General features: G+C 47.2%; 1 protein-coding gene across 10 annotated transcripts in view; it reads right to left on the minus strand.

The window, feature by feature from the left end:
* The window catches only part of USP54 (ubiquitin specific peptidase 54), a 116,274-nt gene that overhangs the window by 29,951 nt on the left and 72,666 nt on the right, over positions 1 to 13,657 (minus strand). For all 10 annotated transcript variants that reach the window (XM_077346054.1, XM_077346058.1, XM_077346057.1 and 7 more), the window contains 5 exons: positions 11,659 to 11,827; positions 10,570 to 10,740; positions 3,463 to 3,594; positions 2,951 to 3,307; positions 1,341 to 1,569 (listed from right to left, as the gene is read on the minus strand). In XM_077346054.1, coding sequence (XP_077202169.1) covers positions 1,341 to 1,569; positions 2,951 to 3,307; positions 3,463 to 3,594; positions 10,570 to 10,740; positions 11,659 to 11,827 — 1,058 coding nt within the window. The remainder of the gene's footprint in view (positions 1 to 1,340; positions 1,570 to 2,950; positions 3,308 to 3,462; positions 3,595 to 10,569; positions 10,741 to 11,658; positions 11,828 to 13,657) is intronic.

Below are 13,657 nucleotides of genomic sequence, written 5' to 3' on the forward strand. Positions count from 1 at the left end.
TTATCTGCAGTACTGGGGCTCTATGCACCGTTCATATGTTGACTTCTTAACAGGAGTGCACATAAAGAAGCCAAATTTCACACTCTGGGCAAAAAGAGAATCACACTGTTGAACATCTTGCTCATCTTGAAGCGAAGAGCAAGGAAGTGATTCCCCATCTTTTTTCCTCCCTTGTTCTCTCCCTTGTGAGTTGTTCTTGCCTGGGAAGGAACAAAGGGGAAAAGCAACAGAGAGAAAAACCAAAGGGACAATGAAGAAAGAAACTTCGGGTAAATTACTTCCTGGTCTCCTTCTGCATCAGGAGAGTTGCCACCAGAGATAGTGAATGACGAGTGACAGTGACTATTTTCTCCTTGCTTGGATAAGGAAAGGCGGCCTTAAAGCTGTAGATGCCTGGAGGAGGCTTCTGAACATCTTTCAGTGATTACTGCAATTCCCTCCACCGGGTATCTGAGGGTGATTCTTGATGCCTCCCCATCGATGGAGGCACAGGGCATGAGAGTGGCCTGCATAACATTTTCCCATTACACCAGGAGAGGCTACTAGCACCTTATCTGTCCCTGGAGCACAAAGCCACGGTGATCCATGCAACCGTCATCTCTGGGGTTGATTTTGTAACTTGCTCTATGCAGGCCTGTCCTTGTCCTTTGACTGTACATTACAGCTGGGCTGCGAGGGTCTTCACAAGAACACCTTGGAGGGCCCACATCCAGCCAGTGCTTAGGCAGCTGCATTGGTTGACAGTTGCATTCTGAATCAGGTTCAAAGGTTTGGTGTTAACCTTCAAGGCCATCCACAGTCTTGGTCCCTATCGCCTTATGCCCAGCCCCCCTGCCGGGCTTTGCCCTATTGGTGGTCTCCGGCCCAAGAGAGGTTTGCCTGCCCTCGACCAGGGCCAGGGAATGAGCTCCCGAAGAACAAAGGGTCCTGACGGAGCTTTCACAGTTCTACAGGCCCTGCAAAACGGAGCTCTTCTACCAGGCACTTGGTTGAGGCCGGGGCCATTATGATAGAGGCCCCTCCCTGGCTTAGCCATGTCTCCTGGCTCCCCATGGACATCCCCTCTCACTTTGGGGAGGCTGTTGCGTGAGGGGATAAGGACTGCTATGCTTTGCCTGGGAGGGAATGTTTTTAAAGGGTGTTCTTTTTTACTCTTTAACTGGGGGATCGATCCTTGTAACTTGCTGCAAGCCCGTTTGCCAGGAGCGGTGAGTCATAAATCAAATCAATGAAATAAATAATAACTAAAAATAGGTTGCCACTTAACACAAGCCGTTAAGGCAGTTAACAATTCAATCACGCGCTGCTTCTTCTCTGAGATGTCCGCGCCTGAAGCCTACCTGGAAGTGCTTGAGCTCTCCGACAACGGCATGTCCAGACTCACAGGGCTGTTGCTGTTCCGTTCACTGCTTTCATAGCCGGACTCCATCCTTTGAATGCGACGAGGGTGCTGGTCTGCCATGTAGTGCCCTCCACGACCGAGGGCCCAGTGCTTGGGCCTATTTGCTTGGGGGGGTCTGGGTTCCTGAGTAACTGACTCCTTTACCTCATCTTCTGCAAATTCTTTAGCTGACAAAATTAAGGTGATAGAAGAGGCACATTTAAACTGTCAGCCTCGGTACACGTTTTATTTTTTACAGTTTCCAGACTGTACCAAAACATGGCATACAACAGGCCTTCTTGGGGTCAAAATGGAAGTTTGAACACAGAAAATATCTTTGTGGATAGGTGGCAGCTGCTAGTAGTCAACATTTGAAAAGCTTTAAAGGCAATGGCATCCACTCAGTGGCATGAAAGTTGTAAGTGGTTCTTTGACACACAGACCGTGCTACCCAATGCAGAAAGTGGGAGAAGAGTCACACCAGCTCCTGAGCAAACACCATCCCCAAGTAATGGGGCAATGGGAAAAAAGAAGACCTTTTGTTCATTATGTGGCTCCGATACATGTTGCCTATGCTCCTTCAGCAGGATCTGTAGAAGAGGCTCTAGCACAGGGGTAGTCAAACTGCGGCCCTCCAGATGTCCATGGACTACAATTCCCAGGAGCCCCTGCCAGCATTTGCTTGCAGGGGCTCCTGGGAATTGTAGTCCATGGACATCTGGAGGGCCGCAGTTTGACTACCCCTGCTCTAGCAGTTCCCACAGAAACAGATTTCTTTTGTTTTTGTGTTGCTCTTCTGCTCTCCAGCACGGCCTTTGCCCCCAGGTCCAGAAAAGGCAGCAAGGTCACTGGCCAGTGGGGCTCCAGGTCAGCCAGGGAAAGGAGCACACTCTGACCACAGAAGGACAAGGACAGCCCACCACCACCCCTGTAGCCATGGCAGCTAACCAGGAGAGCAAAGCAGCAGAAGTGAATGGGGGGGGGGGCTTGGCTCCCCTTTCTCCACAGGCAGCTTGCTCTTTCACACGTACGGAAAAATTAAAATAAAATCCCCAACTCAACATTTGTTTGGCTCTGGGATTCTTCCGTTAGAGGCAAGCCCTAACGGGATTTACTTGTCGTTCCCCTGCCTGCCCATCTCAACATCAGCTGTTCTCAAAAGTGGTTGTAACAAGTGGATATGTTCTGCTCTTCCTCCAACCCAAAGAAAACAGGTATATGTTGCGCAGTTACGGTACACAAGACATGCCTTTTGCATATTCCAGTAATGCACAAAGAACACACACAAAAAAAGCAGTTCCGTCACAGATTCTCCACCATGGGCTAAATCAGGGGTGGTCAAACTGCGGCCCTCCAGATGTCCATGGACTACAATTTCCAGGAGCCCCTGCCAGCATTCGCTGGCAGGGGCTTCTGGGAATTGTAGTCCATGGACATCTGGAGGGCCACAGTTTGACTACCCCTGGGCTAAATAAATAGGCTAGATGTGCTTAATGCTCCCGCAGACATTTCTAGGCAGCAATTAATGTCCAGTTCTTCCCCAAACTTCCATCTCTGCCATTTCCTTACCTGCCTCTTCTGAGAAAGGGCTCAGCTGTGTGTAGCCGCACTGTTTCCTTTTCTCTTTACTGAAGATGTTGTCAATGTTCAGAGACTCCCTCTTAGGTCTCCAGGTGGGGCGGTACTTGCTCGATGGTTTGGATTTGCTGCTGGTGCTGTCCCAGTCTGGAGGCTGAGATGGCCCAGCTCTGGGCAACGGCTGTATCTCAACCTGGCCCTTCCCCCCATGCGGAGAGCCCTGGCTTGCCTGGGGTGGTCTGTTGTGGATCATGTTGCTGACTGTCTCTTTAAAGTCCCGCAGTCGGCTGGTGCTGCTGGATGTTTTGGGGGCTGTCCGGGGGGCCTGTTTCTCTTTCAGTGTTTCCCCTGCAGTTTAAGAGAGGGAGAAGGCAGCTTGAAGGGCATAAATCACTTCCCTCTGAAACCAACAGCACCATCCTGAATTCCCAAAGCCAGAAAGGGGCCTAGTCAGCACCCCACAGCGGAGAGACAGAGATACAGATGAAAGAGTGAAGCCTTGCCTTCACTATGGTATCCTGATGGCTGCGACTCATCCCCCTTTCTCCGGGACCTGCTGGAACTCCTCTTACGGTCCGCCAGCGAGCCCTTCTTGGACAGAGGCCTCTGATTACATTCACTGTCAGTCAGGTGTCCTGAAAGAACAAGACAGACTTCAGATGGACAGAGAATACCAGTGGGTTGAGCAGCATTCCAAGAACAGCAGACTTCACGCGTTCCCTGCAAAGGCCACATACATTAAGAACTGCCAGCTAATAATGCTCAAGCTAAAACAAAAAGCCACTGGCTACAGAGAACCTGGACCTAAACTTAAAAGCATCAAGTGAACAGTTCACTCCTTAGAGGGCTAAGCCACAGGGCAGGAAGCAATGCCATACAGCCTGGGATCATACAACTCCAGAGACCCCACCATCTCATTGTACAAACACTACAATAGACCAAACGCACACACAACCCCTCTCAGAATTTTAAAGTACAGTTATGATTCTATATGTTACAGTTCAACATGTTAACAATAACAATAATAATAATTGTTATTATTATTAATTTGATTTCTATACTATTCTCCCAACGGACCAGCTCAGGGAGATGTACAACATGTGAACATAACAATACTAATTAAATGCATACAATAAAGAGGTTTAAATTAAAAAAAATGTTTAACATTATCAGTCTCAATATCAGCATACAAATATTATATCACTCAGCTCTCTTAGAACTAGATTTCTGTCTGGAGATGATTTTTGATATGGGGGCTCAGTAGATATCTGATTCACTGGCCCCAACCATCTCTCTCTCTCCCCTTGCTGGCTACATTTATTCACATTAACCCCCCTTTTTTTGCTTTTTTTACCCTTTTAGTTTCATCACGAGCACTGAGTAGCTTTTGCCCAGTCTGAAATCCACACATTGTTTCACTTGGAATCTCGCTCTTCAGTTCTAACAGATGAAGACAGGAAACCTAGGTCTTGATTCAGTCCAGGAGCTTCATTACCAGATCCAATTCAGCAGTCTCTCTTTCTAATCTCTCTTTGAAATCCTTTTGGCAAGAGAACAGCTACTCTCAGATCAGCAACCGAATGTCCTGGATGGTTAAAATATCCTCCCCCCAGTTTTTTTTAATGTTGCAGTTCTAATCTCAGACTTATGTCCATTAATTCTTTGCATCCTCCTGGATGGAATCCTCTTAGACTTAACTGAGACTGTCTCAATTCCTGTCTTATTACCAATGCTGATATCTCAATAGCTACTACCCCTCTGCATATCACACCTGATCTAATCATAACTGCTACTGTCATTCACCTGCTGTTGCCATTCGACATGTGAAATCACCTTTACATAGTTTATGTTTCCAGTACCTGGCATTTTATGGGACACATGGCCCGATCCTACAAAGAGACATTAAGATAAGATCCAGCCCTCATAATAAATGAGTTTGACTCCTCTGCACTAGATCCTATGAACTCAAAGGCTCCTCATCAGCCTTTGCATGAGCCGAAGGCAGAAAGCTAAGGGGCTCCTGGCCAGTGGCTCTTTGCCTGGGGATCAGCCTACCCCTGATTCTAGAATGAAGGAATCTGTTTGGAAGAAGATGATGGATTTCATTTATAGAAGCTGTGCAAACCTGCACAGGGAGGATGAGACTAAAGGAAGTGGGTGTCTATGGAGCCTCCCATGCATGCTACAAAGAGATCCCGAAGCCATTGGAGCTCAGGAATAGATTCCAGGCCCCAGTGAGGGAGACGGTAGCAGCAACAAGGGCAGAGGAAGGACTAAAACAAAATCAAAAATGGAGTAAAGAGTGCATGAAGATAGCAGGAAAGAGAATTGGAAAGCCTGGCCCCCCTAGTCTGACAAGTGTATTGCTTGCCAGGGGCAAAGATAAAAGATATTATGGACTGGGTGCCAAAACTGATAAAGCCTATGGATCATTACCCATTTGTGAAGGTCCACCTGGGAACGAAGGGCATGGCCATGAACACCATCGTACTTATTAAGGCTGACTATGAAGATCTTGGGAGGCAGCTGAAGCGAATGAGGACACAAGAGGCATTTTCTTCAATCCTGCCTGTTAGGGGAAGAGGAACAAGGCGGGAGCAGAAGATGATGGAGGTGAACCTCTGGCTGTGTTGGTGATGCCAGCAGGTGGGATCTGGATTCTGGGACCACGAGATTTTATTATTGATTTGGTTTATATTCCGCCCTCCCCGCACTGTTAACACACGAAGGACTTTTAGCACACAATGGAATTCACTTCTCAAAGTTGGGGAAGAATGTGTTTGGCGGAAGTTGAGGGACAAAGACGTATTAAAGCTTATTACATCACCAATTTATTTAACAGAAATATATATTCAAAAAACATAAAAAGGGAACACTTATTTTCCCTATAGGTCACATATATATCAGTTTACCATGTACACTAGTGGTTCTCAAGGTGGCAGGATCCAGGGGGGCAGTGAGGGAACTGAGGAATCTGGGGGAAGTAAGGGTGTGGTAAGGAATTTGAGGGCAGGAGTGGTCCACTAGTCTAACCCTTCCTGTTGCAGCTGCACTCATGGAGGAGGGGAAAGCCATGCTGTACTTGCAGGTTTGGGCACTGCGTACTTTGCCCCCACACTCTGCTGCCTGCTGCCTGTTTTGGTTCCAAAGGAGAGTTCATTGCAGGCTTGCCCTCTCTCTCTCCAGGCGTTGTAATTTCTACAGTGACCGAGGGGAGACAAAACAGCCTGCCCTGCGTTGTGCATGGATTCCGATCATTGGATGTAGAAGATGTGAATGGGGATCCTATTCTGCATTGTTCCTGCACAGGAGATCTCAAAATGGCAGCCTCCATTCTTTCCCTGGCCTACACATACCCTTCGGTTTCCTAGCTCCTGCAGGTTAGATGTGGGGTTATTTTGGTTACATTTTCATGGTGGGGTATGCTGCTTCCCCTCCCTCTGTTGTTTTCTCTGTTGTCCCATTTGGATTGAAACATTTTTTGAGGAAGGGGCCTTGCATGTTTTTGCCACTGCAAACTCTGAGTAAGGCATGTTTTACTAAAACTATATTTCAACAGATTGTTCACAGTCATTTGCATTTCCATGGGTGTGTGGGGGATGTTGCTTTTCCTCCCTGGTCATTTTATCAGTAGCACATTTCCAGTCACTGCGAGAACTTTCAGAAACTGGGTGATTCATAGATATCAGCAGTGAGGAGACAGAAATGGTGGAGGGAGAATTGCTTCCACTTCAAAATGGCATTGAGCAGAGGCCAAAGTTTGAAAAATCATATCAAGATTTTAGGTTACAAAAAGAATTTCTGACTGCTACCCTGCATTGTGGAACAAAAGATACAATTTATTGCCTTCCCCACATAATATTTAGTAGAGTGGGGCTTCAGTGCAGTAACCCAGCTTCTAAGCAAAAAGAGAGACTGAACATTACTGAACATGGGGATCGAAGACTTCTTCTTAGTGTCTTCTGCCATGATGGTAAGAAGATGCTATCCTTGCTTGCGCCAAGCAAATCCATCCCATTAAAACTGTGAAAACAATGTGAGGTGTAAATTTACCCTTTCAAATGGCTAAAACAGCTTTAAAATGGTTTAGAAGAAGAGTTGGTTTTTATACCCCACTTTTCACTACTCAGAAGAATGCCAAAGCAGCTTACAATTGCCTTCCCATTCTTTCCCCACAACAGACACCCAACGAGCCAGCATCAAAGGCCCCGCCAAGCATGCCACCCACACCACCAGCCCTCCAGTTAGCCTCTGCCACCGCCGCCAGGAATGTCGTGCCGTGCGACATGACACTATCAAAGTGATCACGTGCCCTCTCCACCCCTCACCCTCACTCGTACCTCACCCCCCCAAATGCCATCTTGCTAGTGCCTGCAGCTGTTCTGTTTGCAGTGGGCTTTCTACTAGTTAGCTATAAAACACCTGCAACAGAAGTGTATCTCCTCTAGTCTGTGATCTTGCACAGATAGAGACACACAGCTTGATGTACTTCCATCAAGGTAAGGTCTGTATTATGATTATTAAATATGTAAAAGTTTTTTTACATATATATTTAGAATGTATTAGTAAGTGTACACTGACAATTTCATTTATGAAAAGGTAGAAGAACCTACAAAAGGCTTGGTCATACTCGGATTTAATACTGACCAATAAAATGCAAGAAAAGCTATGTTAAATATACAGTTGGCTTCTTTAAATACAGTGATTTAATACGTTAAATAAGTAGGACACTAAGGACCTTAATCAATTCTATGGACAAGAAGGCCAGATAAAATTCTTTGAGGCCTCTACTGCTTCTAAAGCAGGCCCTGGTCCAGAGGAGCCCTTCCAGTATCCAGTGAGTATCCTATAGAAGCCAGCCATTCTCCAAAGCACTTTGGAGAAAATCACTCCACAAACACCCAGAGAACGGTCTTGCCGCAGTTGGGAGGAATCTCCATACTGAATTCCTCTGAGATGTCCCTCCAGAGGGCGGTTGGGTTCTCTAAAAGGCACAGAAGCCCCCATGACTTGGCTCCCGGGCTTTTGGATGTGAAAAACCATCTTCAAATATCTGAAGGCCTGTCATGTAGAAGATGGGTGAAATTAATTTAAAAGAATTTTCAGCTAAAAATCCCAAAGAAGTTCCTGACAGAACGGTTCCTCAGTGGAATAGGCTTCCTCAGGAGGTGGTAGGTTCTCCTTCTTTGGAAGATTTTAAACAGAGGCTGGAGAGCCATCTGAACTATAGTGTCTAGATCGTGTGACGTAATGGTAAGACCTCACTTGGAGAACTGTGATCTGGTAAGATCTCACTTGGAGAACTGTGATCTGGTAAGATCTCACTTGGAAAACTGTGTTCAGTTTTGGGCACCACAACTGAAGAAAGATGTAGAGAAACTGGAGCATGTCCAGAGGAAGTCAATAAAGATACTTGGGTTTGGAGACCAAGTAGTATGAGGAAAGGTTGAGGGAGCTTGGTCGGCACAGCCTGCGGAGAAGTCGACTAAGAGGTGATATGATAACCATCTTCAAACACTTGAAGAGCTGTTATATAGAAGATGGAGCAGAGTTTCCTATTGCCTCAGAGGATCAGAAAAAGAACCAATGGTTTAAAATCAATTTAAAAGAATTTTCGGCTAAACATCCGGAAGAAGTTCCTGACAGAGTGGTTCCTCAGTGGAACAGACTTCCTCGGGAGGTGGTGGGTTCTCCTTCTTTGGTAATTTTTAAGCAGAGGCTAGATAGCCATCTGACGGAGAGGCTGATTCTTTGAAGGCAAAGGCATGGCTGGTTACAGTAGATGAGCGATTGGGATGTGAATGGGCTGTGAGAGGCTAGATAGCCATCTGACAGAAGTGCTGATTTTATGAACTTAGGCAGATGGTGAGTGGGTGGGCAGGAAGGGATGTGCCAGTGTTTGTCTCTTGTGGCCCTTCCTTGCAGACCCAGGGAATTGCTGATCGCCACTGTGGGTTGGTAGATGAATTCCCTCCAGTCAGAGCTCCATTCTAGCAGTAAAAACATTTCCTGGAGCAGATTGTGGCTCTGATCACGAACTGTTGGTGGCCAATAAAATCAGAGTCCAGTAGCACCTTTAAGACCAACAAAGATTTATTCAAGGCGTGAGCTTTCGAGGGCCAGCACTCTTCGGCAGACTATGAACTGACCATCATGACAGTAGCCACATGATAACTCCCTGCCAAACCTGTGTTTGGATGCTGTGACTTAATAATGTAACAGGATTAACTTTTGCTTATATATTCCTACTGTTATGATGGTCAGTTCTTAGTTTGATGAAGAGTGCTTGCACTCGAAAGCTCACGCCTTTGTTGGTCTTAAAGGTGCTACTGGACTGATTTTATTGTGCTACTTCAGACCAACATGGCTACTCATTTGAATCTATGTTGGTGGCCAAGTTGAAAGTCAGATTACGTAATATCAAGAAAAATGTACCCCCAAAGAAGTTTGATGTCACCAAGATTCTGCCAACATATGCCACAGAAGTGAAGAACAAATTTGAACTGCTTGATACTACTGAGAAGCTATCTGAGGAATTGTGGCAAGAACTTCAGTCTAATGTCATAGAAGCTGCTTTAGAACATATACCATACAAAAAGCCTGAAAGAAGATGCAAGAAGATGCAAATGGTTACCATCTGACACCACCAAACTTGCTGAAAAACGAAGAGCAGCAAAAGCTCCTGGCAAGAGAGACGAATTCAGGAGGCTAAATGCAGATTTTCAATGTGTTGCCAGACAAGATAAGGAAGCGTATTGAAGGACCAATGCAAGTGACTGGAAGTTCTAGTGAGGACCCTCAAAGCTGCATTTTGTACCAACTGCAGCTTCTGGGCAAGGACAAGGGCAGGTCAGCATAGAGCGAGTTACAGAAGTCTAATCTGGAGGTGCCTGTTGTGTGGATCACTGTGGCTAGGTGTTCTGGGGCCAAGTAGGGTGCCAGTAGCCTCGCTTGGTACAGGGGGGGGCAATGCCAGCTTGGGGACCTTCATGACCTGAGCCTCTATGCAGAAAGGGAGGCATCAAAGGTCACCCACGGATTCCTGGCTAGAGGGACGTGCTTCCTGACCTGGACCCTTCCTCCCAGCCACAGGCCCTCCATCTTGGAAGGGTTGAGTTTCAGATCTACTTTCCTCCCCTTCCCAAGAGTCATCCCACCTCCAAGGTTTCTTTCTGCAGATCAGTCAAGATGCTGACAGTCTGAAGAGACACAATCAACCCCCTGCCTAAAGCCCCCTGCCCTGTAACCACCCAGTTGCCTAACTTTATCCCCCTCCTTGAAGCTTCCACTCACAGCAGTGTGTATAATCTGCACTTTGTTAAAACAAGAAAGGAATGCAGAGAGATTCTTCCCGAAATGAGTGCTTGTTTTTGAGCAAGAACACAAAACTGAGGGAATTTTATTACTCCCCCATCAGTGGTAACCGAAGCCCTGGCTGACTGGCCACATCTGCCAGCACTGTGAGTCAGAGCTCACTTCTTCAACACGGTGAAGGAGGAAAGTTCATGCGGGACGACCCAGGCTGCTCGTCTTGCAGGGACCACTGGGCTCCCGTTATATTTCACCCCCCTCATTTTCAAAAGCTTCACCTTGCGTTAAGGAAGGTTTACCTGTGTCCCGGCTGCTTTGTGATGCGGCATCGTTTTCCATGTTGTAGATAACAGTTCCCTGAGAGTCAGAGGAGAAGTGACTGACCACGGATTCGTGGTGGGAGTGCTTCAAGGGGTAGCTGTCTGTGGAGGAGTCTGTCCTTGTGTCACTCGCAATGGAAGGCTCCCTCCCTGGAGACGGAAACCAAGTGAGAATCAGGGCCTCAGATGAAACGAATGCAGAGAAAGAAGGATACGAGTTCCACAGAGGGCCACGTCACCTCTTGGTACTGAGCAAACTCCCTTTCTTCAAAACATATTGTGAAAAAACGCTTATCTGCTATAGAACATCTGGCCGCATCCTCTGAAGCCAGGCCCCTAAAGCTTGTCCAATGGAAAGCTCCCACAGCATGTCTGTGGGAAGTTCTGGGGTCCAAGGGCAGAGCGTTCCTGGCCTGTTTGCAGAGGCAGCGTGGTGCCATGGTCAAGAGTGGAGAGAACTGGGTTGGATTCCCTTCTCTTCCTCCCCATGCAGCCAGTCACCGTTCTCTCAGGACTCCCTCAGCCCCAGCTGCCTCTGTTTCGTGGAGAGGAAAGGAAACATATTTCTAAGCCCCTTGGCTTAGCCTTCCTTCCCAGCACAGCAAAGAGGCAGAAGTCCTGTCCCCACATCACAAATGCAGCTGGGAGTGTGGGAAGCCAGGCAGCCTCTTGGCCCTCTGACCCAACAGGAGGCAGCAGTGGGGCACCAGAACTGTCGGGACACAGCACAGTTCTCTCCAGGGGCGTTTTGTGCTACCTTGAGCTGTGACAAAAGTTTAAAGGAAGTGCTACCCACTCTGTGTCAGGAATTTTTGGCAGCTCTTATGAAAAGTGGGCACGTTTCCCAATATCTATTTTGCATTATTTAATCTGCTCCTGTTTGACAGAAGGAAGAGGAAACAGCTACATAGGCTATAGAAGCTCCTGCCAGACTCTGCCTCTGGCTTCTGTCCCCAGGGTGGGCTACGTGGAGGCTTCAACAATGGCAGAGCCATCACATACCACCGTTCTCAGGTATTAATAAAGAGGAAGAAAAACTTCCAACACCCAAGAGATCAGAAAGGTCACCTGAGTCTTCACTGTCATAATAGGTCCGGGTGTATTGCTGCAGGTCCACTTGTGCAGGGCTCTCCTGCGTTGATACCGGGGTGCCTCTAGGGTCAGCATACAGTAGCAGCAAGGGCTGATAATGGCCCTTAATGCACTTGGTCACAACATCCTTCCATTTGGGACCTATCTGGAAACAGAAGAAAAACAACAACAAAACCCAAACGTATCTTAGCAGTTCCCGCTTGGTTCCAATCTGTGGTTCAATTTATACATCAATCATTCTAGATTTAGATTTTTTTAAACTGATGTTCCATAGTAGCATTTAAAATAATGTTCTTTTGATCCTGCTTGAAGGGCTTCATTTGCAAATCTTCTATACCATAAATAAAGCTGGAGAGCTCTAGGACTCGTCACCTACCTGATTGGGACCCTGGGGAGTGACTGTCCCTGGAGCACCAATCAGGCAAGGATGGCCCACTCCTAACTGCCTCCCCCTCCCTGATTGGTCCTCGTGGAGGGCACTCACCACCCAAAAGGCAATCAGAAGAAGAAGAAGAAGAAGATTTGGTTCTTATATGCCACTTTTCTCTCCTAGAAGGAGTCTCAAAGCGGCTTACATTCGCCTTCCCTTCCTCTCCCCACAACAGACACCCTGTGAGGGAGGTGAGGCTGAGAGAGCCCTGATACTACTGAAGAAGAAGAGTTGGTTCTTATATACTGATTTTCTCTACCTGAAGGAGGCTCAAAGTGGCTTACAGTCGCCTTCCCTTTCCTCTCCCCACAACAGACACCCTGTGAGGTGGGTGAGGCTGAGAGAGCCCTGATATTACTGAAGAAGAAGAGTTGGTTCTTATATGCTGTTTTTCTCTACCCACAACAGACACCCTGTGAGGCAGACTCAACTGGGGTCTCCCGCTCTTCCCAGGACTCCAAACCTCTACGAGGGCCCAGGAGCCCATGAGGACAGCAGCAAAGATGACCCTGCAGTGAGGCCCGCTTTAGAGGCAGCCAGTCATCCCACCCCCACAGTACTTTGCCACTGCTCGCTTGTGGCACCTAGAGCAGCTTCCTCCCACTCCCAAGGGGACTTTCAGGGGTTCAATTCCAGGCCCATCCCCTTGTGGAATTTTGTTTTTGCTACTGGTGGTGTAGGCAACAAAAATTTCTCTGGCATGCCTGCAGGCAAACTGGATGATTGAAGACCAGTGGTCTGAAAGGCAGCTCAGTTGTAATTACTGTCAAGTCTTCAGCAGTTACGAGTTCATAGAGTGAAAAAGAACTTGATAGAAAATGTAAAAAGACTATCATTCAACGAGAGATGCATCAAGTAAATCATTAAGGAACATAATTTAAGATATTTTGTTGTTTCCCTTAGGTTGCTTCTATGGCCCTTTGTCAGGCTCTGCATTCTTGTTTCATTCTCAGCACCAACCCACATAAGATTCCATCTTTGCCCAGGACATCTCTCCCTCAGCCTCACCAGGTTTCACATTAAATCTACAACACAGAGGAAGAACTACCGTATATACTCGCATATAAGCCGATCCGCATATAAGCCAAAGCACCTAATTACACCATAAAATGATGGAAAAACTTATTGACTCACATATAAGCCGAGGGTGATTTTTGGATAGTGGCTTTTTCTCCTTTTCTCCACTGCTCCCTGCTTTTGGCAGGATTTTTTCGCCTTTTCTTCCCACCCTCCTCTTTTCCTCTGACCCCTCTTGCCTTTATTTCTTCCTCTAGGGGCGTTTCCTCTTTCTGCTCTCTGCTCTCCCTCTGAGACAGAGGCTTCAGAGCTTCCTGCAGAGCTTCGTGAAACATGTGCTAGCCTCCTGCTAGCCTCCTTAAGGCGGGGGTGGGGGTGGGGGGGAGGCGGAGACTGCTCTTTCCCTCCCAGGCTCTGCTGTTCCTGCCTCTGCTTCTTCAGGAAAGTATACTTGTCTCCCACCCCCACCCTCCAGTCTTGTCTGGAAGCTGTTTTTTTTAATACCTGCATATAAGCCGAGGGAGACTT

Source organism: Paroedura picta, chromosome 7, assembly GCF_049243985.1.
Source record: "Paroedura picta isolate Pp20150507F chromosome 7, Ppicta_v3.0, whole genome shotgun sequence".
NCBI classification, from domain to species: domain Eukaryota; kingdom Metazoa; phylum Chordata; class Lepidosauria; order Squamata; family Gekkonidae; genus Paroedura; species Paroedura picta.